General features: G+C 39.8%; 1 protein-coding gene across 4 annotated transcripts in view; it reads left to right on the top strand.

Annotated features, from left to right (window-relative positions):
* The first annotated feature begins 491 nt into the window (after positions 1–491).
* The window catches only part of dock3 (dedicator of cytokinesis 3), an 889,649-nt gene continuing 867,591 nt past the window's right edge, over positions 492–22,549 (top strand). For all 4 annotated transcript variants that reach the window (XM_072582733.1, XM_072582732.1, XM_072582735.1 and 1 more), the window contains exon 1: positions 492–872. In XM_072582733.1, the coding sequence (XP_072438834.1) occupies positions 614–872 (259 nt within the window). In that variant the 5' untranslated portion in view covers positions 492–613. The remainder of the gene's footprint in view (positions 873–22,549) is intronic.

Raw genomic sequence — 22,549 nt, 5'->3', positions numbered from 1 at the left:
TCGGTGCGGTGGGCACGAATAATCACCTCCATAAGCACCTCAGATTGTCAGGATTTCCATGGCGAACAAAATTACACCGATCTACATGACAGAAGTAATCATTCTCTGCAGGATCATCTTCTCCAGACTGACGTACAGGCAAACTATTTCTCGGTTTGTCATTTCACAAGCTTTTAAATGCGCTGTACGATTTAGTCTGGACATATACGCATAATATTGGAAGCAGACTAGCGCTTGACTGGGTGACGGGGCGACTATTTTGGTCACTGATCTTTGAAATTGGTGGCTGTACAGTAGGTATTCGCTTGGTTGTTGTGGTTTATTTACCGCAACCCGCCACAAACAAAACCTCTGGACGATTCTCGTGCGCAGGGAAGGGCCATCGTTTTCGCTCGCGCGAGCGTCTGCTCGGTCGTCATGGTAACAACGCTCCCCATCCTATCGGCTGCCGCCGGGCGGCCTCGCGCGTCCTGCACCTATGGCCGCGTGAACGCTTTCCGTTAGGCAGCGCATGCCTACAGGCGCGCGGCCGCTGTAACGGACGACGAGGAGGGACGGTAGCTAGAGCTGTAGCGTGACTCTGGATGGCGTTTGTGGGAGATTCTGCGGCACAATGAGTGAGAGCCGGAGCCGAAACCGAAGCCGGAGTCGGAGCCGGGTTCGGGTCGGGAGAGGCAGTCATCGAGGTGCTGCTCCGCCACCGACCCAGGGAGAGGAGGACAGTCACTTCGGTGCCGGGTCAGTGGGCGATCACATCGCCTCTCCGACGCGCGCGCACCGTGGGAGAATTCCATGCGAAGCGGCCGACGCTCGGGCTTGTCCAGTGCCGGGCGAGATGTGGACACCGACGGAGGAGGAGAAATTTGGCGTCGGTAAGTGGATATTATTCCCCTTTTGTATATATATAAAAAAATCAAGTGGTCAAGCAAAATATACATTTTTTTAAATGTCTTCTCACCCTGACAAAACCCAACAAAAAAAAACAGCGGTGGAGTGCGGGGGCTTGCAGGACGCAGTGAATAACAGTGTTGGTTTTACTCGCGGGCTCGGCAGTTTTGAAGGAGCATTTAAATGAAATGCAACTTCATTGAAAAAGACAGTGGGTTTTGACGGTGCAGTTTTCTCCACGATGATGGGTTTTTAAATGGTCTGCGTTGGGACTCGGCTTGTCAGACAGTTGGTTGCAAGTGTTCGAAGTCGATGACAGCTGAGTCCAAATATTGCAGAATTGATATGGGATGAGCCTCCATGCGAAGTGTATCATAAATCTGTTACATAAACTGTTGCGTGCAATGAGTGTATTCGTTAGCGTTGCTCCTGCATGCATTGCTGCATGCGAGGGGTATCAATTTTATGCAGCACCAATTGCAAATACAAATTCCGTCTCCTGATGGAGATTGTGTTTTGAACACTATCCCTTGCCCCCTCCCTGTTGTGAATCGGTTATGGATGATATTCCCGGCTAGTCAAAAGTATCATATTTAAATAGAGGGCGCTGTCATTACGTCCTAAGAAAATGCACCTTGGAGCACACACTTCGTTGGTGTTTAAAATGGCAATGAGGCCATGAAGTAAACAGCGCAGCGAACAAAACACGGCCAACAGAAACTATAGAACAAACCTTACAGCCTAAATGCTGTACATCAGTTCAGCCATTTTAGGCACAGTGACAATGTACTCTGATTTGTTAAGATGTTGAAATGTGTAGGAATTTCATAACATCACCTTTTATGTGAAGGATGTACGTTATGCAGTTCAGAGAAAAGTTTATATTCTAATTCTTCGTCTGATTAAATATGTTATAAACTGCATTAAAATATTAGAGTTGTGGAATGACCATTTTTAATAACCTTCTGGTTCTATTTGCTTCAAAGCATTGTTAAATTTATACTTTAGAACCTGCCAGTTATCATAGAGAAATTACTGGTACTAAAAGATTTTAGTAATACTGTTTAGTTGTCGGGAAGCTCTGAAGGATGTACTGAAGTTCTGCATGATTGGACAATCAAATCCTAATGTGTGTGTGGAACGACATATATTTGTTTACAACAGCATCTCAGAAGTAATGTATTTCCTACCGTCCATTGCAGAATATTTAGTTGAAATATCCCTATTGGCATTGATTTTAGTAGAGCTGTCCTGTTTACTGGTCTCCTTTTTGAGTGCATATGATTAAAATATATAGACAGTATGTTGTGTTTTATTCATGTGATTTGTTAGTCTGCTCCTTACACTTCATTGACATGAACACTTCACTGGTGTTATGTGGAAAGGATCTTATAACTTGCTTTGAAAAGATATGGAAGTTCTTCAAAGGCAAAGTTTATCCTGTTTCATTACCAATGATTTTACAAATCATTCCCTCAAACCCTTGTCTGGCTCTTAACTTCTAATCATAACTTTTGAATTTCTTTCAGTTTAAATTTACTTTAAGGCCAGCCAGCTTTTCTCAACATTTTGTGTTTGACATGTTGAGGTACAAATAGTTGTGTACAATTGATCATACATTACTTTTGGAAAATAGTTTATGATGCATTTTATATCTTCAATTTTGCCATTCCTTTCAATTTTGGAAGATCTTTACCTCTGCTGGCTTCAAATTCCACAAATGCCAGGCGGCATTACAGTCATGTTGCACTATATATGTGGATCTTGTTAGGAGGTTAAAATGCCAATAGAGGCCATGAAGTAAGCAGCACAGCATAAGTCAACAGAAACTATGAATAGATCTTATAACCCAAATGTCATCTGTTACGTATCTGTTTAGTCATTTTGGGCACAGTGGCAATGTACAGTGTGCTCTGATTTGTTAAGACATTGAAATGTTTAGGAATTCCATAATATCATATTTACGTGAAGGATGAATCTTGGGAAATTGTTCAAAACAAGTTTTATGACACTATAATACTTGGTCTATGATTAATATGTTTTTAATGTAAAAGTTTGCATTCTATCCTAAACTGCATTAAAATGTTAGCATGGCATCTAATGGAAGCTGTGGAGTGACCATTTTTAATGCTAAACTTCTGATTCTATTTACTTCATCGTACCATTGTTGAATCTGTACTTCAGAGCTACCAGTTATCATGTAGAAATGACTAATACAAAAAAATTTTAGTAATACTGCTCAGTTGACTGGCAGCTCTGAAGAAAGAACTGACATTTTGTATAATTGGGGCAATTAAATCCTAAAGTTTTATGTAGGAATGATAAGTACTTGTTTATAAACAGCATCTCAAAGTAATGTATTTGATTGTTCAGTTGGCCATGAGGCAAGCCCGACACCCAGTTAAAGATGTCAAGTATCTCTGGGGGCAAGAGCTGCCTGCCTGGCATCAGTGTTTTGGGGGCTGTCACTGCCTCACTTTCTTTGGTTCACTCATGGGATATGGGCACTACTGGCTCAGTCAGCATTTGTTGTCTGCTCCTAGTTGAGGTGATAGTGATCTGCCTTCTTGAATGATTGCTATCTGGTGCAGGAAATGGGATCCACAGGACTGTTAGAAAGCAAATCTGAGAAATTTGACCCAGTGGCACTGAAGGAATGGTGGTATATTTCTAAGACTGGATGGTGAGTGGCTTGGAGGGCAACTTGAAGATGATGGTGTCCCCATGTATTTGCTGCAATTGTCCTTCTAGATGGAAGTAGTCGTGGGTTTGAATGGTACTGTTTAAGGAACCTTGGTGATTTTCTGCAGCCTATCTTATCGGTAGTACACACTGTTGCTACTGAGTGTCTTTAGGGGGAGTGGTTGCTTGTGGATGTAGTGCTGTTTTGTCTCAGATGGTGTCAACTTTGCTGAGTACTGTTGGAGCTGCAGTCATCTAGGCAAGAGGGGAATATTCCATTACCTCCTGAGGTGCTTTGCAGATAGTGTACAGCCTTTGGGAAGTCAGGAGGTGAGTTACTCGCAGCATTCCTACCCTCTGACCTGCTCCTGTAGCCACTGTGTTTATATTGGATTAGTGGTGCTGGAAGAGCACAGCAGTTCAGGCAGCATCCAACGAGCAGCGAAATCGATGTTTCGGGCAAAAGCCCTTCATCAGGAATAAAGGCAATGAGCCTGAAGCATGGAGAGATAAGCTAGAGGAGGATGGGGGTGGGGAGAGAGTAGCATAGAGTACAATGGGTGAGGAAATGACCTGGGAGTTGCAGTGGGAGAGGGACTCCCTGAGATTCTTGTAGAGAGAGGAGTAAAACTTCTTCAAGGCAGGCATCCTTGCAAGAGGATTCGCAGTAGGGTTAAAATCAACAAGGTAAAAACAAGGACTGCAGATGCTGAAAACCAAATACTGGATTAGTGGTGCTGGAAGAGCACAGCAGTTCAGGCAGCATCCAACGAGCAGCGAAATCGACGTTTCGGGCAAAAGCCCTGTGTTTATATGCCTAGTCTAGTTTATCTTCTGGTGTATGGTAACTCCTGGGCTATTAATTGTGATGTGTTCGGTGATAGTAACACCATTGAATGCCAAGGGGTGATGATTAGCTTGTCTTTTATTGCAGATAGTCATTGCCTGCTATGGTGTGAATATTATCAATTTTCATTCCAAGCATGGATATGTCCAAATTTTGCTGCATTAGGACAAGAACTGCTTTCGTATCTAAGGACTTGTTTGTTTCAGCAAATAGTACCTTGGAAGGACACAATTTCAGAAGCAGCTACTGTTAACGAGGTTTGGTGCAGTGCTCTTGCTGGCATTATTTGGTCCCTCAGAATTCAATTCAAAATACTGCAGAATAAATTATCAGGGTCTTCCTGCAAATGTGATGATTGTGCACTAACAGGTTACAAACACAGTTTGGGCTTGCTGGGAAAAGGAATTCAAAACATTAATGGTTCCTAAAGTGTCCCTTAATGAGATAAAGGTGCACTTAAGTGGTTTTATTTGTGTTTTCCATTCCTCTGCTGTATTATGCCTTTGAATTTCAAAACTGCTCTGGAGATGTTGGGATCTTAGTTTAACATCCAGAGCCTTGATTTTCAAAGCTCACAATTACTGGGTCCAATCTTGCAATTTATGGCCAAATGGTCCCAAAGGACGGATACAAGAAACCGAATTATGCCAGAACAATATTGAGCATGTACCAAAGCCATTTGAGAACATCAAGATGTCACCTAGGAGCACTTAACCTTTTAGTTTTGAGTGGTTCTTTGCAAAGAAGGCAAATAGATGGAATAATGTCATCTCACACAAACTAGTACATTGAGCAAGATGTCTAAATTTGTTTAGTCTAGTGCTGACAAAGCACGTGTAATTCCTTTCGACTTGTACTTAGCATATAACATTTGTTTGTCCTGTTTGAATATAATAGCTTTAGAAATTAAGAAATGGCTGCTCTTTGCACTGTTGCCTTTTTTTTTTGCTGAATAAAACCTAAACCAGAATACTGGAGATTTATCTGGGTTTTTTTTTAAGGATTGTGGGAATAGTACATTAATAATAGGTTAACATGATGCTAATATATTCCACTCATGTAAAGTCTAACTAAACTCTAAATACAAAATGTTTGGACATTTCTGCTGTGGGCTACCCATAGTTATTCAGAAAGTTAGGAAAACGGATACAGAACATAATCCAGCTCATCTAATCACATCTATTCAGCAGGAACCTATAAATAATCCACCACAGAATCCAACTGTTTCTTAGATATAAAATTCCTAGAAACATTTATCATACAACCCTGATATTCATGCTTTCTATTGGTTGCACTTTATATGAAGACAACTTTCTTGATTTTAGTACACGTTGAATTTAAATTAAAACTGTTTGAATATTCAAACTGTTATATACTCTTTTCCTAGGTATATCCAAGTAAAAGCTCCGATAAGTAATACTTCACTGAAAATATGAGTAGAACCTGTTTTAGTTTATGGGAAATTACTTTTTTCATGCTGCTGTTTAATAAATTAGGATGAGAATTAAGATTGTTAATGAAAATTAAGTTGAATATATTTCCCCTTTATTAAGGAAGACTCTGATTATATCTGTATTGAATGACTATTTGAAAATTGAATTAACATTAGCAAATCAATTGATTTTTACTTGATCAAAAAGTGCCAGCAAAACAGATACTGGAGGCAGTTATAACCCAATGAAGCTGATTTTTTTCATTTATTAAGTGCCTACATGAGCTTGATTTTTCAAATGGATGAATTGCTATGATGTGCAAGGTAGTACTTACGAATGTTAAATAGAATGAGTATTAGGAATAAGAGTTTGTCTATTGCTCCTTGTTGTAAAGCTCCTGTATGAGATAAGTTTGTATAGTTTTCTCTTCATTTGCAAGGGATGTCACCCTTAGCAACAATATATGCACATTGATACATCACACCATTAACTGAGTTTGGCTGCAAGGAATCTGAGCAAACCTGAATTCACAGGATTTATGAAGAAACCTTCCAGAATTTGAAGCAAAGACAGATAATTGTAGTTAAGAGCAATGATTTCAGCCCTAGCACATTTAGTTTAAATATTTGTTAAGACAGTATTCTGTCTAGATATCGCCAGCTTTTCCATTAACAATCTTCTCCACCCATTCCATTGTTAAGTTTAGAATTGAGGAAGTCTGCTTTTGATAGCACAATATTCGGGTCTGGTTAGTGAAACTGTCTGTACTTTTGCGTAGCAAGCCTGGGCAACATTTGCGATGACTGACAGTTATAAGTGGCAAGCGACATTCATGATACACAAATGCCAGACCTAATTTTATTTTATTTTATTTTATTCATTCATGGGGTAAGGGCATTGCCAGCTGGGCCAGTATTTGTTGCCCATTTGTAGTTGCCCTTGAGAAGATGAGAGTATGCTGCTGCCTTGATGAATTTCTGCATGTATCTTGTAGATGGCACACACTGCTCTTACTGAACATTGGTAGTGGAAAGATTGAATGGCACCACGTCCACAAACAATCAAATGGGTTGCTTTGTCCTCGATAGTTTCAAGCTTATTGAGTGTTGGTGGATCTGCACTCATCCAGGAAAGTGTAATGGGATACTTCCCGTTATACTAATGACTTGTGTCTTGTTTTTAATGTATAGTCTCTGGGGAGTTAGGAGGTGAATTACTTGCTGAAGGATTCATATCCTCTGACTATATTCCTCAGAGTATTTCTGTGGCTATAATATCCAAGGTGGAGTCTAACCACTTTTCCATGACTATCACTGGCATTGCCATGACATTTTGATATTCCACCATGAACATCCTGACATCACCTTTCACCAGAAAATCAATTCAAAGCAAAAAGACTATACATGCAGGTTAGTGATGGGGTATTCTGCAGTGAATGACTCATCCAAGTCTGTATATTGTTCATGTCTAAGCATGGACTTTTGTTATTTGTGCAGTTGCAGGTGGAATTGGATACATTTAAATTTCTGACATAATGATGGAGAGAAGTTTATTGAACAATATCTTACATCAGCCCTCATATATGTTTTGCCTTTAGTATGATTAATTGTCCCAGAGCATCTCATGGGAGCATTATAAAATCAGATTTGACCCTGAGCTGTGTAAAGAGATATTAGATCAAAGTTGTAGATTTTAAAAATAGAGAGACAGACAGGTTTGAGAAAAGAACCCCAGAGTCTTGACAAAAGAAGATGCAGTTAGTAATGGTGAAGTAATTTAAGCATTACACTTTGTGGGTTGTGGGACTGGAGAAGGTTGGAAAGCTTAAGGCCATCAAGTGATCTGTAAACAAAGGCTAAAATTTTAAAATTAAGATATTGCTGAATGGGTGCCAATGTAAGTCAGTGAACATTGTGGTGATAGGTAGCCTTTGATTTCATTACTGACTAAAACTCCATCAAACTCAGCCTTGGCAGCCCACATCGGTAAAGGATTCCACAGATTTACTATAATCTGAGAGAAGAAATCCCTCTCATCTCTGTTTTAAATAGGAGACCCCTTACTCTGAGATTATGACATCTCGTCCTTGACACTCTCAGAAGACAGAAAAGTACCTCTCACTCTCTAAAGATTTTGTAGGGTCACCTCTCATTCTTCTAAAGATCAATGAGGATATGCCTAACTCAACCGCTTCTCATAAAATCATTCCGTGGAATTGACCTAGTGAACCTACTATGGATTATCTCCATTGCCAGTATATCTTTCCTGAGATAAAGGGACTACATCTATTCATGGTAATCTAGATGTGATTTGACTAGTGCCTTGTATAGTTTTAGTAAGTCCTCCTAGTTTCATATTCTGTTCCCTTTGAAATATAGGCCAACATCCTTATTACCTGCTGAAGCTGGATGATTTATGCATGAGTACCTCCAAATCCCTCTTTGCTACATCTTTCTACAGTCTTTCTAGATTTTAATAAAATTCAGCTCCTTGACTTTTCCTGCTAAACTACATAACCTCACATTTTCCCATATTGTCTTCTATCTGCCAGGTTTTTACCCATTCATTCTTTAGATTTTTTTAAATGTCAGTTTGACTTGCCTTTTAATCTATTTTTGTCATCGCAAACCTGGTGATGGTACATTCACTTTCCTCATCCAAATCATTAATATTTTAGAAATAATTGTGGCCCTTACAGATTGTCATCCGGAAGATGCCATCTTTATCCAAATTTACTGTCTTATAATAGTTAGTCAATCTTTTGTTAATCAATTCTTTATCCTTGCCAGTACACTACAGGTAGTTCTGGGATAACCTGTGTTTTGGCAATGTGAATTAGGGAATGGTATTTTTGAGAATGCTCATCTATGGCAATGGCATGATTTCTGCCAGGAGCAGTTCGCGTGTTTCATTCTGCATGTGCGCCGATTTCTTCACCAAAATCTCCACGCTGTTCTGTGCATGTGCCAATTTCTTTGCTATTCTTCGCATGTCAAAATCCCCACCGTTCTACGCATGCATGACATCAGTACCGGTCTTCGTGCAGTTCTGCATATGTGCTGATGTCCGCACTGAAGTCTCTGTGCTGTCCTGCGCATACGTGATGTCAGCGCTGGTCTTTGTGCTGCGCTGTGCTATATATAAACAAAAAAGTCCCAGCAGTGATCCCTGTAGAATACCAGTAGTTACTGATCTCTATTCTGAAAAGCACCCTTCCACTATTGCTCTGTTTTCTATCACCAAACCAGTTTTGTATTCACCTAGACAGCTCACCCTGTATCCCATGAGACTCTACCTTCTGTACCAGTCTGCCATGAGGTACCTTATCAAGTTTCCTTACTAAAGACCATGTAGACATCATCCATTGCCCTTCCCTCATCAATAATTCTTGTCACCTCTTCAAAAGGTAAGGTGTTGATAAAGTACAGATTTGCGACGGTCCAGGGAATTCCTTATGAACTCAACTTGTAAGCCACTCTTGGTTTGTCCCGGAGATCATACCTTTGGTAGTCTGGAACAAAAAAAACTTAGACAGTTTAGTTTAATTTTAATCATCCCCTTCATTTACTAATAGCATCACTGTTACAACATAACACCGATATCTATTAGCTAAACTAATTGCGTTCTACTAACCCAAGAGAGTAGAACATCAGCTGTTCAATAGCACTGGCAGGCTACTCTGTTGTTCTATCAAAAACAGACTACTTTTACACACTAGTTCACAAAGGCTGTACTGTCACAAACACAAAAAGTTAACAAAAGCATGTTCTGAACTAGACAGATAATAGTGAAGGACAATAATTCAGGAGAGAGGTTAATTGGTACAGAGTTTTTTGTTTCGAGATCAGAAACAAATGTTGTTATTAATTTCACAAAGGAACAGCCATGAACATTATCACTGTGTCCTGTTTATATAGATTCACTGATGTTAAGGCAAATGTTCTTAATTGTCTTACCCTCCCTGCCTGTCTATTTTCTAGTGTGCAGCAAGTGTGTTCTATAATTCTAAAGTAAGTTTTAGTCTAAATGTTTAAGGACAAGTTTTAAGGCTATAAACTTTCTCATTCCCTCCTTTTGTCATTTCATGACAACTACATAGCTTATACAAGTATAATTAGTCCATTCAGTTGATTTGTATTCTCAATAAGTCAAGTGCCTCCTCTGGTGAGTTATTGTCTGGAGGAGCAGAGTCTGAAAGATACTGGATTTCAGCATGGAAGTTCAGACATGTAGGTACAGGGGTAGACAAGGGTTGATTAATCAGCTTCCTGTTTGGATTAGGTGAAAAGCAATGTATGGTCCATTTCACGCATAAGTGAATGACAATGTATATTCCTAGGATGAGGCCAAGAACTATCAGTACGTCCCACATGATCCATCTGCACAATGACCATAGCTACAAAGTAATACTCCATCCACATGAATTGGATGATGGTGGGGCAGGTATCTTCCCTGCATCTTGACCCGTTTTGTTGATAACATCTGTGTTATCTGAAATGTCTTTTGAGAAATCATCAATGTAGGTGCAACATTGCAAGCCAATGACTGATCAAGCGCCTCCTTCTTTAGCAAGAAGGAAATCTAGCAGTGGCTTTATTTGAACATTGAGGGAGTATGTTAGACACCTTCAATCCATGTGTGTTTTAATTGCCAGTTTTCCTAGTGTCAAACTTTTATTTGGCTTTTCAGGATAGTTCAGTTGTTTGTGTTCTGGAATACTCAGTGCAGTAACAACTTCTTGGTTGGTTCCAGTGTAAGTGGCTATAGCTTTGAGTTTGGACAATAAAACAGAAACCTCCAACTTGTAAAGAAAAAAACCTCTGTCTCTCTCTTTTTTTCTTTTTCCGTATTCCCTTCTTTTTCCTTTATTCCCTTCTTCTCATTTTTCCATTTTTCTTTTCCTTTTTCCTGTTCCTTTTTCTCTTTTACCTTTTTTCTTTCCCTTTTCTTTCCTCTTTTCTCTTGGTCATTGTTTTTCTTGGTCCTCTCTTTTTCTCTCTCCCTTATGACAGTAGAAATGTAAAATAACATTGCAAGCAGCTACTACTCTTTGAAAATTCCCTTCTTGAAAAGAAAAAGGAAAATACCACCTTCAGAGACACTGAAAGGGTGAATCCTCAACTGTTGAATGAAAGATGGAGAATTGGTATGTCCACAAGCTTTTGTCCATCTCAAAAGGGTAAAAGGAACAGGAAGAGACCTGAAGAAAAGAGCTCATTACTTATCATCCAGACTGGTGCCAAAAGTGTGCTGCATAGGCTTTGTTTCTTACCCACTTGTGATTTTTTTTTTTGTTTATGTCTTTGTCTTTGTTAGTGTAAGAGCTTGTTTTATAGGGGTAGACTTTGTTAAAGAGAGAAATGAGTTTGTAATTTGTGTTTCTTTTCTACCATTGGTGAAAACCAATTTGCTTGCAATAATTGACTACATTCTTTTTAGGTATGAAATCTGATGAGTTTTCTTTTAATTGTATTAGTCATTCAGGTAAATTGGGAATTTTGATAGTTTGATTAAATTTTTTCACATTTCTAACAACTCGCAGAATAGTGGGGCTTGGTTTCCACTGTGCAACCCCAGTAACTCATGACAAAGATTGGAATTTTGGAATAAAGACACCATATGATTGAGTGTGGAGTTAAAATAAATGATAAAGATTGAAGCAATAAATATCAGGTCCAGTATTACAGAAATAAGATGGCACTAGAAACTGCTGAAGCCTTTCTGCAAGTGGAGGATTCATGCCTGATGAACCTACAAATGATCACAAAGGCCAGGTTGATTGAATTGGCAAGTGAACTAGAAGTGAAATTGTCTAGCAGGGCCAGGACTATAGACCTAAAAGACTTGCACAACCTTTGGGCTTAATAGAGATCCAGGAGAGACCTGGTAATCTAAGTAGCGAATGAAATCTGTTCATATAGAGTTATGATTAAAGGAGCTTTAAAAAGGTAATGACTTTTAAAATTCTCAGGGAATGATCTCGGACAAGGAGCTTGAGATTTAGAAAAAGGAACAAGAGTTAAGAAACAGAAAAGGTAGATGGAATTGATGAGAATGGAAATGAGAATACTAGAATTAGAAGTACTGAGGGAGAGTACATGAATGGGAGCTGAAAATGTGTTGTTTAAAAAATATTCAGATGCTGATGCAGACTTCGATGGGGAGAATCCTTGTCATAATCTAAAGACTAATAAGAAAATGTTTAGCTTTGAAACCCAGGAAATATTGCTGGAGAAACTCAGCAGGTCTGGCAGCAGAAAGCAGAGTCAACGTTTCATGTCCAGTGATCCTTCGTTAGATGTTGCCAGACCTGCTGAGTTTCCGCAGCAATTTCTGTTTCAGTTTCAGATTCAAGAATCCTTTGCTTTAGTTTAATTTTTTTATTTGTAACAGCCTCATCAAAGCTTAAGGAAAAGGATGTGGAAGTGTTATTTGTCATTTCAGAAAATAGGAAGGCAAATGAATCAGTTAAAGGAAAACTAGGCATTACCCATGCAGAACAAGTTGATGGATAAAGCACAGGAAATTTTCTAGGGATTATGGCATTTTTTTTTTAAGAAACAGATCTAATGTGAACATATGAGTTAGCTTTGGAAGTATATAGACAAAAGTTTTGAAATTTAAGGCAACAGCCTGGACAAACCCACATTCTGTTTGAATGGATTAAGAAAAGCAATTTTGACAGGTATTTACATGGTTTAGATGTTGAAACCACATGAAATCGTCCGAGATCATTCCCTGAGAATTTTAAAAGTCATTACCTTTTTAAAGAAGGACCCATGTTGAAGACCAAAGTGTTGCAGCCACAAGATAGACAGTTGTAATAGCTTATGATTTAAGAGCTGATCCATAAAACTAAACCTTTAGTCCATCAACCTTATAAACCCAACAGTTAGAAGATGGGAGATTGAAATGTAGGCAAATAGGGTAAAGAAAGGACAGCTGGGAATTCCCCAAGATCCTCTTTGCAGATCAGGGAGGAAAGTGTTGAGGGTGGGATGAAAATCGAAGACCAGAGTGCTACTATTGTAATAAACTGGGACACTGTTTTTCACTGCTGTGAGTTGCGAGGGAAACCGATGGGATTTGTAAGAGGAGTCTGAAAAGGAACTCAAAAGGAAAATAGCATGGGTCAAATCATAGCTTTGATTGCAGTCAGAAAACTGCAGGTGAAAACTGCTGTGAATGCAAATGAGGTGAATGGGGCAAATGAAGGATAAACACTTTTTTGTCAAGGGAAAATAACCCCTATTTCTTCCAATGATGCAGCTAAACCCATAACTATATTAAGGGGACAGGGGCTACTTAGACTTGTTTGCGGCATAAGGATCTCATTTGACCTCCAGAAAATTTGTTGAGAGTCAAACTGCTGGTAAATGGGCCCTGAAGACCAGGTACTATATTTGTAAACATGCGTTGAACTCCCTCCAGGGTCAAAACGGAGCCTAAGCTGTGGAGCCCAGATTTGCTCTCAGTGCTCTAGGTGGCTCAAACTAGGGTCTTGTATAACTGCAGCATAACATGTGCATTTCTATACTCTAGCCCTTTAGATAGGAAGATTAGCATTCCAGTAGCCACCTTGACTATTGTTGATGGCAGTTTAAAGAGCTATGCTCCTGAGCCCCCAGATTTCATTGGACATTGAGTATATTTAACTTTGTGCCTTCTTAAAAAGTGCTGATCTGTCCCTTTTTTTGGTTTGAAACGGACAACTTTGCACTTGCTTATATTAAAATCCATCTGCCCAGCTTTGCTCATTCATCTAATCTTTCAATATCTCTTTATAATTTTATGCTATCATGTACACTGCCTACAGCGCTGCCTAATTTTGTTGTCAGCAAATTTGAATTTATGACTTATTATAGCATTATCCAAGTCTTAAGTAATGTGAATAATTGAGGCCTTAGCATAAGTCCTTGTGGGTCCCTACTGGTCACATCCTGCCAATTTGAGTACCTACCCATTATCCCTCTGTTACTGAACCAGTTTACCAACCATGTCCGTACTTTGCCCTCTATTTCATGGGCATCTAGCTTAGTTCACGTATAAACAGCATCCATAGATATTCCAGTCCACTCCCTTACTCAACTCTTCAAAAAATTCAATAGGGTAATCAAGCATTAACCCTGATTAAAATTGTAGTAATTGAATGCCCTATCTACCTGTTATATATCCTGAGTATATATACCGAATTAGTATTTCTCCTGTCTGGTATTTTTATTTCTTTCTATTTTGTCATGTTACTATTTTTGCAGAGCCTTCCTTTTTTTGACGAGCCTGCACACAAAACTACTACAGTTCTTTTTATCTTTCTTGATAATTGCATTTTATAGTTCCTCTTTGCCTTTGTAATTGTATGTTTTTAATGCCTCCTAATTTTTTTTGAATTCCCTCTTATCGTGCACTCCTATCCTGTTTATATTATTGTTAATGTGTGCTTCTTCTCTAACCCTCAGTTGTTTCCTTGTGACATTTATCATCCATGAATTGTCATTGATGTTTAGTTTGTCCTTTTTAGTAGAATATATTTTAGATTAGATCACATTACAGTGTGGAAACAGGCCCTTCGGCCCAACAAGTCCACACCAACCCGCCGAAGCGCAACCCACCCATACCCCTACATTTACCCCTTACCTAACACTACAGGTAATTTAGCATTGCCAATTCACCTTACCAGCACGTCTTTGGATTGTGGGAGGAAACCGGAGCACCCGGAGGAATCCCACGCAGACATGGGGAGAACGTGCAAACTCCACACAGTCAGTCGCCTGAGGCGGGAATTGAACCCGGGTCTCTAGCACTGTGAGGCAGCAGTGCTAACTGCTGTGCCACTGTGCCGCCTGCATATTTCTGTGCTCTGAAAACTGTTTTAAATATTTCCCATTGTTGTTCTTCATCATTGTTTGCCTGTATTATTTCCCTGGTGTCAAGTTCCATTATGTCACTTCATCAGCTTTCCTGCAATGTTATTAGTCTGATTAGCTGGATACATGACATTTTCCTTATTATCATGTATCCTCCTGTAAAAAATCTGCTTTGGTCCATTGTTCTATATGCATCTCAGCTCATGGTACTACTGGGGAAGTCAGATCCAAGAGTGGCTTGATAGATCATAAGTTTTATTTTTGAAATTTGTTTACCATGGTGATCAGTCACTGAATATGAAGTAACATTTTATTGCACGAAAGAAAAACATGAAAGGTTTGTGAAGGTTTGTAGCTCAGGTTGAGGTTTAGGGTGTAGGTTTGCTTGCTGAGCTGTAGGTTTGATATCCAGACGTTTCATTACCTGGCTAGGTAACATCATCAGTGGTGACCTCCAAGTGAAGCGAAGCTGTTGTCTCCTGCTTTCTATTTATATCTTTTTCTCCTGGATGGGGTTCCTGGGGTTTGTGGTGATGCCATTTCCTGTTAGTTTTCTGAGGGGTTGATAGATGGCATCTAGATCTATAAACCACCTATACAACGTATTCAAGAAGAACGGATACTCAAAAAATACAGTGCGCAGATTCTTCAAGAACAAACCACGACAAGCAGACCAAACACAACCAGAAACCCTAACCACCTTACCATACATCAAAGAGGTTTCAGAAATGACAGCCAGACTACTAAGACCCCTCGGAATCCGAGTAGCACACAAACCCACCAACACTCTCTCAAACAAAAACTAACAAACTTAAAAAACCCAGTACAACCCATGGACAAACCAACATCATCTACAAGATTCCATGCAAGGACTGCGAAAAACGCTACGCAGGACAAACAGGAAGAAAGTTAACCACCAGGATACATGAACACCAGCTAGCCACAAAAAGGCACGACCCTCTCTCCCTCGTAGCCCTACACACTGATGAAAAAAAATCACCTTTTTGACTGGGACAACACATCTATTCTGGGACAGGCTAAGCAAAGACATGCCAGAGAATTCGTAGAGGCCTGGCACTCCAACCACAACGCCATAAACAAACACACATCTAGATGTCACCTATCAACCCCTCAGAAAACTAACAGGAAATGGCATCACCACAGACCCCAGGAACCCCATCCAGGAGAAAGATATAAATAGAAAGCAGGAGACAATAGCTTCACTTTACTTGGAGGTCACCACTGATGATGTTACCTAGCCAGGTAATGAAACGTCTGGATATCAAACCTACAGCTCAGCGAGCAAACCTACACCCTTAAAAAACATAAAAAGTGTGACACTATTTAAAAACTATTCGGGGGATCCAAGATGGCGGCAACCCAGCAAGTCTGAGTCTATAGTGCTCCTCCTAAGTCTTGGGCAAAGTGGGCCACCTGCCTCCACCACACTCACCAAATCATTTAAAATAGTTTTTACTTAATGTAATTAGTTGCTCAGTACTGCATTTAAACAATCTAATCTCCTGTAAAAATGACTAAGGGAAGGGAGTCCGCAGTTCTCAGCAGGCAGGAACCCTTCCCCCACCGTCCGCAGCAGCCCCGTGGGACTTAGCTACGGTGGCGAGCCTCGTGGAAATAATCTCCAAACTTGACGCGAAGGTCGACTCTTCATCGAAGAGTCCTGGAGTCGATGGGATTCACTCTCTCTCGGCTGCGCTACAAAAGCACGACCGAGACATCAAGGAAATCGAGCGCCAAGTCAGAGGGGCGGAGCTAAAGGCCGCGACCTCCGAGACTATAGCAGAATCAGCTGTGGATCGGGTCCGGACTCTTGAACAGGAGTCTGGACCTTAGAGAATCACTGATGACCACGGGAATCGAGGTAGTCGAAAAAATATTTGTTTGCTGGGCCTTCCCGAACGGGAAGAGGAAGATCAGCTTTCAGAGTTTCTCGAGCAGTGGCTTCCACAGCTTTTAAATCTGGAGGTTGGATCAGGCCAGGTAAGGGTGGAATGGGCCTACCGCGTTGCAGTACGTGGGCCTGACTCGAACCAGTGCTCCCGCCCGGTCCTGTTCCAGCTGCAGAGCTACAAGGAGAGGCAGATACTCTTAGAAGCTTCCAGAAATCTTGGGAAAGATCCCCAGGCCATGATTTATAAAGGATCCAAGATTGTTATTCCAGGACTTTTCCCCAGCTCTGGTCCAAAAGAGGAAGGCGTTTGACGAAGCGAAGAAGTGTTTAAGGGGCTTAGATATTCAGTACTCCTTGGGCTACCCAGCAACGCTATGCTTTAACCATGAAGGGTCCATGTATAACTTCGGATCACTAGAAAAGGCCAAGGAATGTTTGGACTCTTAGATAAATTGTAAGAGTTAATTGATGTTGTTTTGCTCTCCCCCCACTCCGGTTTACACCCCCCCCCCGCCCCCCCCTTTTTTATATTAATCCCTTCCTTTACCTTACTATTTAATATTATCTTCGGGGGTGGGGGTGGGGAGAGGGGTTTATTTAGTTGTTCTCTTTAATATATATATATATATATATATATATAAAAGGCTGGTGGGGGGGGGTCTAGTTAATGTAGGTGAGGGGAGGTGGTTACCTTATCCTATTTTATTTCTGTCTTTAGGAGCAGAGTTGTTTTCCCCTGTTATTTTGTATTACTATATTTAATTATTACTTGTTGAGACTGTAATTTTATAGTTATATATGTTTATACATGGATATATTTGGTAATATTAATACCAGGTGTTGGTGTGGGTGGGTGGGTGGGGCAAATGATCAGGTGCTCTCTGTTAACTCTAGCTCTGTAGTATATTTGAATTTTCTTCATCCTATCGTGGGGTGCCTGGGTCAAGGGTGGGGCACTGGTTGGGAGAGGATATGATGGACTTTTGGAAAGGAAGTGATGCCCCCTGGGAACAAGGGGGCAAATCTCCATTGAAATACGTTTTATATTTTTTAAATTTAGAAATAATTCTTTATTATATTGATGAGTGTATTAAAGAGCCTTTATTTTTGTGAATTTTATATGCTGTATGCTCGGGATGTTCTGGATAGGGTTTCCCCTCCCGAGGGGTCTCGGACTTGCTTGGACGATTATGGTTAATCAGTTGGTTAAATGGTGCACCTGGAATGTCAAGGGGAGTAATTCACCAGTCAAAAGGAAGAAAATATTATCAAACCTCAAGAAAGAAAGGGTTGATCTAGCTCTCCTCCAGGAGACACACTTATTGGATAAAGAACACTTGAAATTATGTCAGGGTGGATTTGATCAGGCCTTCTTTTCTTCCTTCAGCTCAAAAAGCAGGGGAGTTGTTATTCTTATTCGGAAGAATTTCCCTTTCAAAATCCTAAATCAGATAAAAGACGAATCTGGATGATATATTCTGATTAAAGCCCTTATAAATGGAGAGGAATATGGGATCTTAAATCTGTATTGTCCCCGGCACATCCTTTTAAATTTATAACAGAAGCCTTCTCAAAATTGATGGCTCTCTGTGCTCATCATACAATTAAAATCTCCCCCTATAATTGTATTATGGATCCAGAAATAGATAGGATTCCCAAGAGTACTGCAGGAGTATCTCCCAGATCTAGACAATTGGTGGATTTGAACAAAGAATAGTAGATGTATGGAGATGCCTTCACCCACAGGGCAGAGATTTTCCTTTTTACTCCAATCACATAAATGTCATACCAGAATTGTTATGTTTTTTGCCCTCTCGATTTTTTTTTAAAATTCCATATTATCCTGTAAAATAGGCAGTATAGCAATTTCTGATCAAGCTGCTGTATATATGTATATATGGAAATCAAGGTGAAGAACAATGAGACATCCCCCCCCCCCCCCAGCATTGGCGTATGGACCCCTTCCTGATAGTAAATTTATAAAGTACTTCTCTCAAGAATTTAAAACTTTTTTAGAAATTAATTCAGGTGTGGCTAGCAACCCATCAATGATGTGGGAGACTATCAAAGCTTACGCATGAGGTTTGATCATTTCATACTCAGCGACCCAGAAAAAATTAAAGGGAGAACAACAGCGTCTGCTCGAAGCTCGCTTAAAAGCAGCTGAAACAGCATGCGCTGACAGACCTACTATTATCAAATTACAAAGGATTACGGCCCTTAGGACAGCTCTAACCACCATGCTTACCTAAACGGCTAAGAGGGAAATATTATTTGCAAAACAAGGGTTATATGAATTTGGTGATAAACCTGGTAGATACTTAGCATTTCTCGCAAAGAAAAAAAAGGCCCCTCGAACTATCACATCTATCAAGGAAAGTACGGGTATTCTAACTCATGATCATAAAAGGATTAACGCAATCTTTAGAAAATTTTATTCTGATTTATATAAATCGCAGGATTACGAAGACAGAACTAGGAGGATGCAGTAATTTTTTTAAAACCTGACCTTTCCGGACCTAACTCCGGAACAGGTATCGGTCCTGAATGTTCTCTTCACAAGCCAAGAAATACTTGACGCAATCCGGCAACTTCAGAGCGGCAAGGTACCTGGCCCAGATGGCTTTCAGGCTGAATTCTATAAAGAATTTACAGGAATATTGGCTGGTCCCCTTATGGACATGTATAACTACGCATACAGTCAGGGCTGTCTCCCGCCTTCACTGAAAGAGGCAAATATCTCTCTTATTCTCAAAAAAGGAAAGGATCCAGAAGATTGCGTATCATACAGACCAATATCCTTGCTAAATGTAGATTTTTAAATCCTTTCTAATACGTTAGCATTGAGGCTAGAAAGGGTATCGCCACACATCATAAAGGAGGATCAGACGGGGTTTATTAAGGGCTGTAGATCATCCAATAATGTTAGAAGGGTTTTGAATGTGATTCAAGCCTGCCATCAGGGAAAGATACCAGGAGTAGTAGTGTCATTAGACGCGGAAAAGGCATTCGACAGGGTTGAATGGTCATATTTGTTTTACACATTGGAAAGGTTTGGCATTGGAAAGGTGTTTACCAAATGGGTCTCAACACTGTATAATTATTCTGAAGCAGTTGTGATTACCAATGGATTATGCTCAGATAGCTTCAGTGTGGATAGGGGCTGCTGCTAGGGATGTCCTCTTTCGCCATTGCTATTTACGCTAAGAATTGAGCCACTAGCAGAAGCTATATGGCTGACCCAAATATAATGACCCCGAGGATTGGTACAGGTAAACATAAAATTACCCTTTATGCAGATGATGTTCTTCTATTTCTCAGTCATCCTCTGATGTCTGTGCCTCGCTTAATCTAAGTTATTATTATATTTAGTGAATTTTCAGGCTGTAAAATTAATTTTTCAAATTCGGAGGCTATGCCAATGGGTGGCCTTGCTAGTATATCCCACTTATTGGACGGATCCCACTTTCCCTTTTGGTGGTCCCTGGAGGGTTTCTTATATTTAGGCATTTTTATCACCCCAGGATTTGGTCAGTTATACAAGGCTCACTTTGTGCATTTACTGGAAAGGATAAGGCAAGACCTCCAGCGATGGGGAGACCTTCCAATTTCCTGGTTCGGCAGAATAGCACTAATTAAAATGAATGTCTTGCCCTATCTCCTATACCCTATGAGAATGCTTCCGGTGATGTTGCTGAGGCTGGCACTACGTAAATTGTATGGCTGGCTGGGTTCCTTTTATCTGGAATCATAGATGGCCCCTCATTAAGCTGAAGAAGCTACAGCTTCCACAGGCAAGGGGAGGACTGGATTTCCCAGATTTTAGGAAATATCAGTTAAGTTCCCTATTAAGTTACATAGCCGATTGGGTCTTGTCTGACCCGCAATCAATCTGGCTGGACATCGAGGCTTCTTACTTATTAACCTCTTGTTTTCAGACAAGAGGAAAGTCATCGCGGATCAATGTAAAAACCCTTTAATACTAAATACAATTAAAGCTTGGAATATAATGCGGCAAAATGAGGGCAACTCACATAACACATAGCAGGAGCATGAGGATTTCACCCGGGGCTTACAGATGCCACTTTCAAACTCTGGAGATCCAGAGGTATCTCCTGTTTAGGGGATCTGTTTAAAGAAGGGGTCCTGCTGTCTTTTGAACAGCTGCAACAGAAATTTGGATGACCTAATGGTGATCTCTTTTGATACTTCCAAATTCGAGATTACGTACAGAAGAAGACTAATCTATTAGATAGTCTTTATATATCAGATAGAGTGTTATGGCCAATTGGGGTATCTTCAGTCACCACTATTTATCATTTATTACATGATGAAGTATCTGGAGATATGGACAATCTGCTTAAAACATGGGATCAAGAGTTGGGACTGGAAATCTCTATAGAAATGTGGAATGACATTTGGGAAAATGCCAGAAAAATCTCCATCTGCAACAGAACTCAGGCCATTCAGTTGAAGATACTTCATAGGGCCCATATAGCGCAGGACCGATTGGCAAAATCTAAGGCAGGAGCATCTCCAATGTGTCCCAAATGTAAAATAGAGGTGGGTTTATGGATCTGTCATAAGATCCGTAGATATTAAACTAAAGTAGCAAGTGCTCTGACAGAAATCTTAGGAACGGAAATTAGAGTGGATCCTGTACCTCCTTTTGGGCTTTTCGAACTTACCCACCCTGGATATGCACGGAAGAGATTATTTTCTATTCTCTCTTTCTGTGCAAGGAAAAATATTTTGGTAAACTGGGTGGCTGAGGGCCCCCCTGGACTTTCGAATTGGCACAGGATAATTATGGAATGTATTCCCCTTGACTTCCTTACAAATATGGTGCACCGAAAGACCGAATTATTCTGTAAAATATGGCAGCCCTTCTTGAATTACACAAATACAGGTATTTAGGCCATCCTCACAATGGCTTTTATTTAATTGAGATGGCGAACCTGGCTGGTCCAGGGCCCCTTGGGAGAGGAATCCTGCACAAATACAGGTTTTGTTACGATCTGATGTTAACACATTCCGAGCATGCATCTCACTACTCAATTTCTGTTATCCATCGGTTTTTTTTCCTTCCCTGAATAATGTAAGAGACTTAATTATATACTCTGGTTAGTTGTAGGGTAGATTAGTAGTTAGTTGAGTTTTGTATTTTTTGTCTCGGTATCTTTTTTTTCTGTTTGATAAATTTTGGCTATTATTTATTTAAGATTTAATCGTATATCAATGTTTATACTTGGGTTTTTTAAATTTGTAAACTTGTAAAAATATGTTAAATTTTCAATAAAAATATCTATTTTTTAAAAAACTGTTTGAATAGTTCAACCTTTTCACTCGTTGGAACAGCCCGTAGACACTTAAAACTCAATAAAGAGTTATTCTGTCTCAACTGTCAAGTTCCTTGTTCAGTCAGTATGGCCGTGATTGGATTTGACAGCTTTTTGCATTTACTAAATGCTATTATTTGTAGTTAATGTCACTTCCTGTGACTTTTAAACAAACTGCTAACTTGGGTCACTTCTTATTTAACATAAGTTTCTTAAACTCCTGTCTTTCACAGCTTTCTGCTTCTTGAATTTTATTTTAAGTATCTCAGGACACCTGTCTCACCTAGTCCTTGACTGGTTTAGAGAAAACCATTGACAGTACTTCTGCTAAGGACATCTCTTTTTTTTTAAAATATATTTTTTAAAAAAGAGATTTTTTTTGGATATTACAACAAACACAAAACAGTTCCAAACAGTACAAATAATCCATTAATTACATAAATAAATAAAACAACAAATCATGACAACAATAATAATAATGATAATATAGCTCAATGAAACAGAGTAATAACCCTTGACCATCAAGTGCATAATTTTATACATGTTCATGTGTTTGTAACTCTTCCTCTCTGGATACCAGATTC

The sequence above is a fragment of the Chiloscyllium punctatum genome, chromosome 12 (genome assembly GCF_047496795.1).
Source record: "Chiloscyllium punctatum isolate Juve2018m chromosome 12, sChiPun1.3, whole genome shotgun sequence".
In the NCBI taxonomy this organism is placed as follows: domain Eukaryota; kingdom Metazoa; phylum Chordata; class Chondrichthyes; order Orectolobiformes; family Hemiscylliidae; genus Chiloscyllium; species Chiloscyllium punctatum.
The sequence above is the reverse complement of the archived record's forward strand: the minus strand, read 5'-3'. Positions and strand labels throughout refer to the sequence as shown.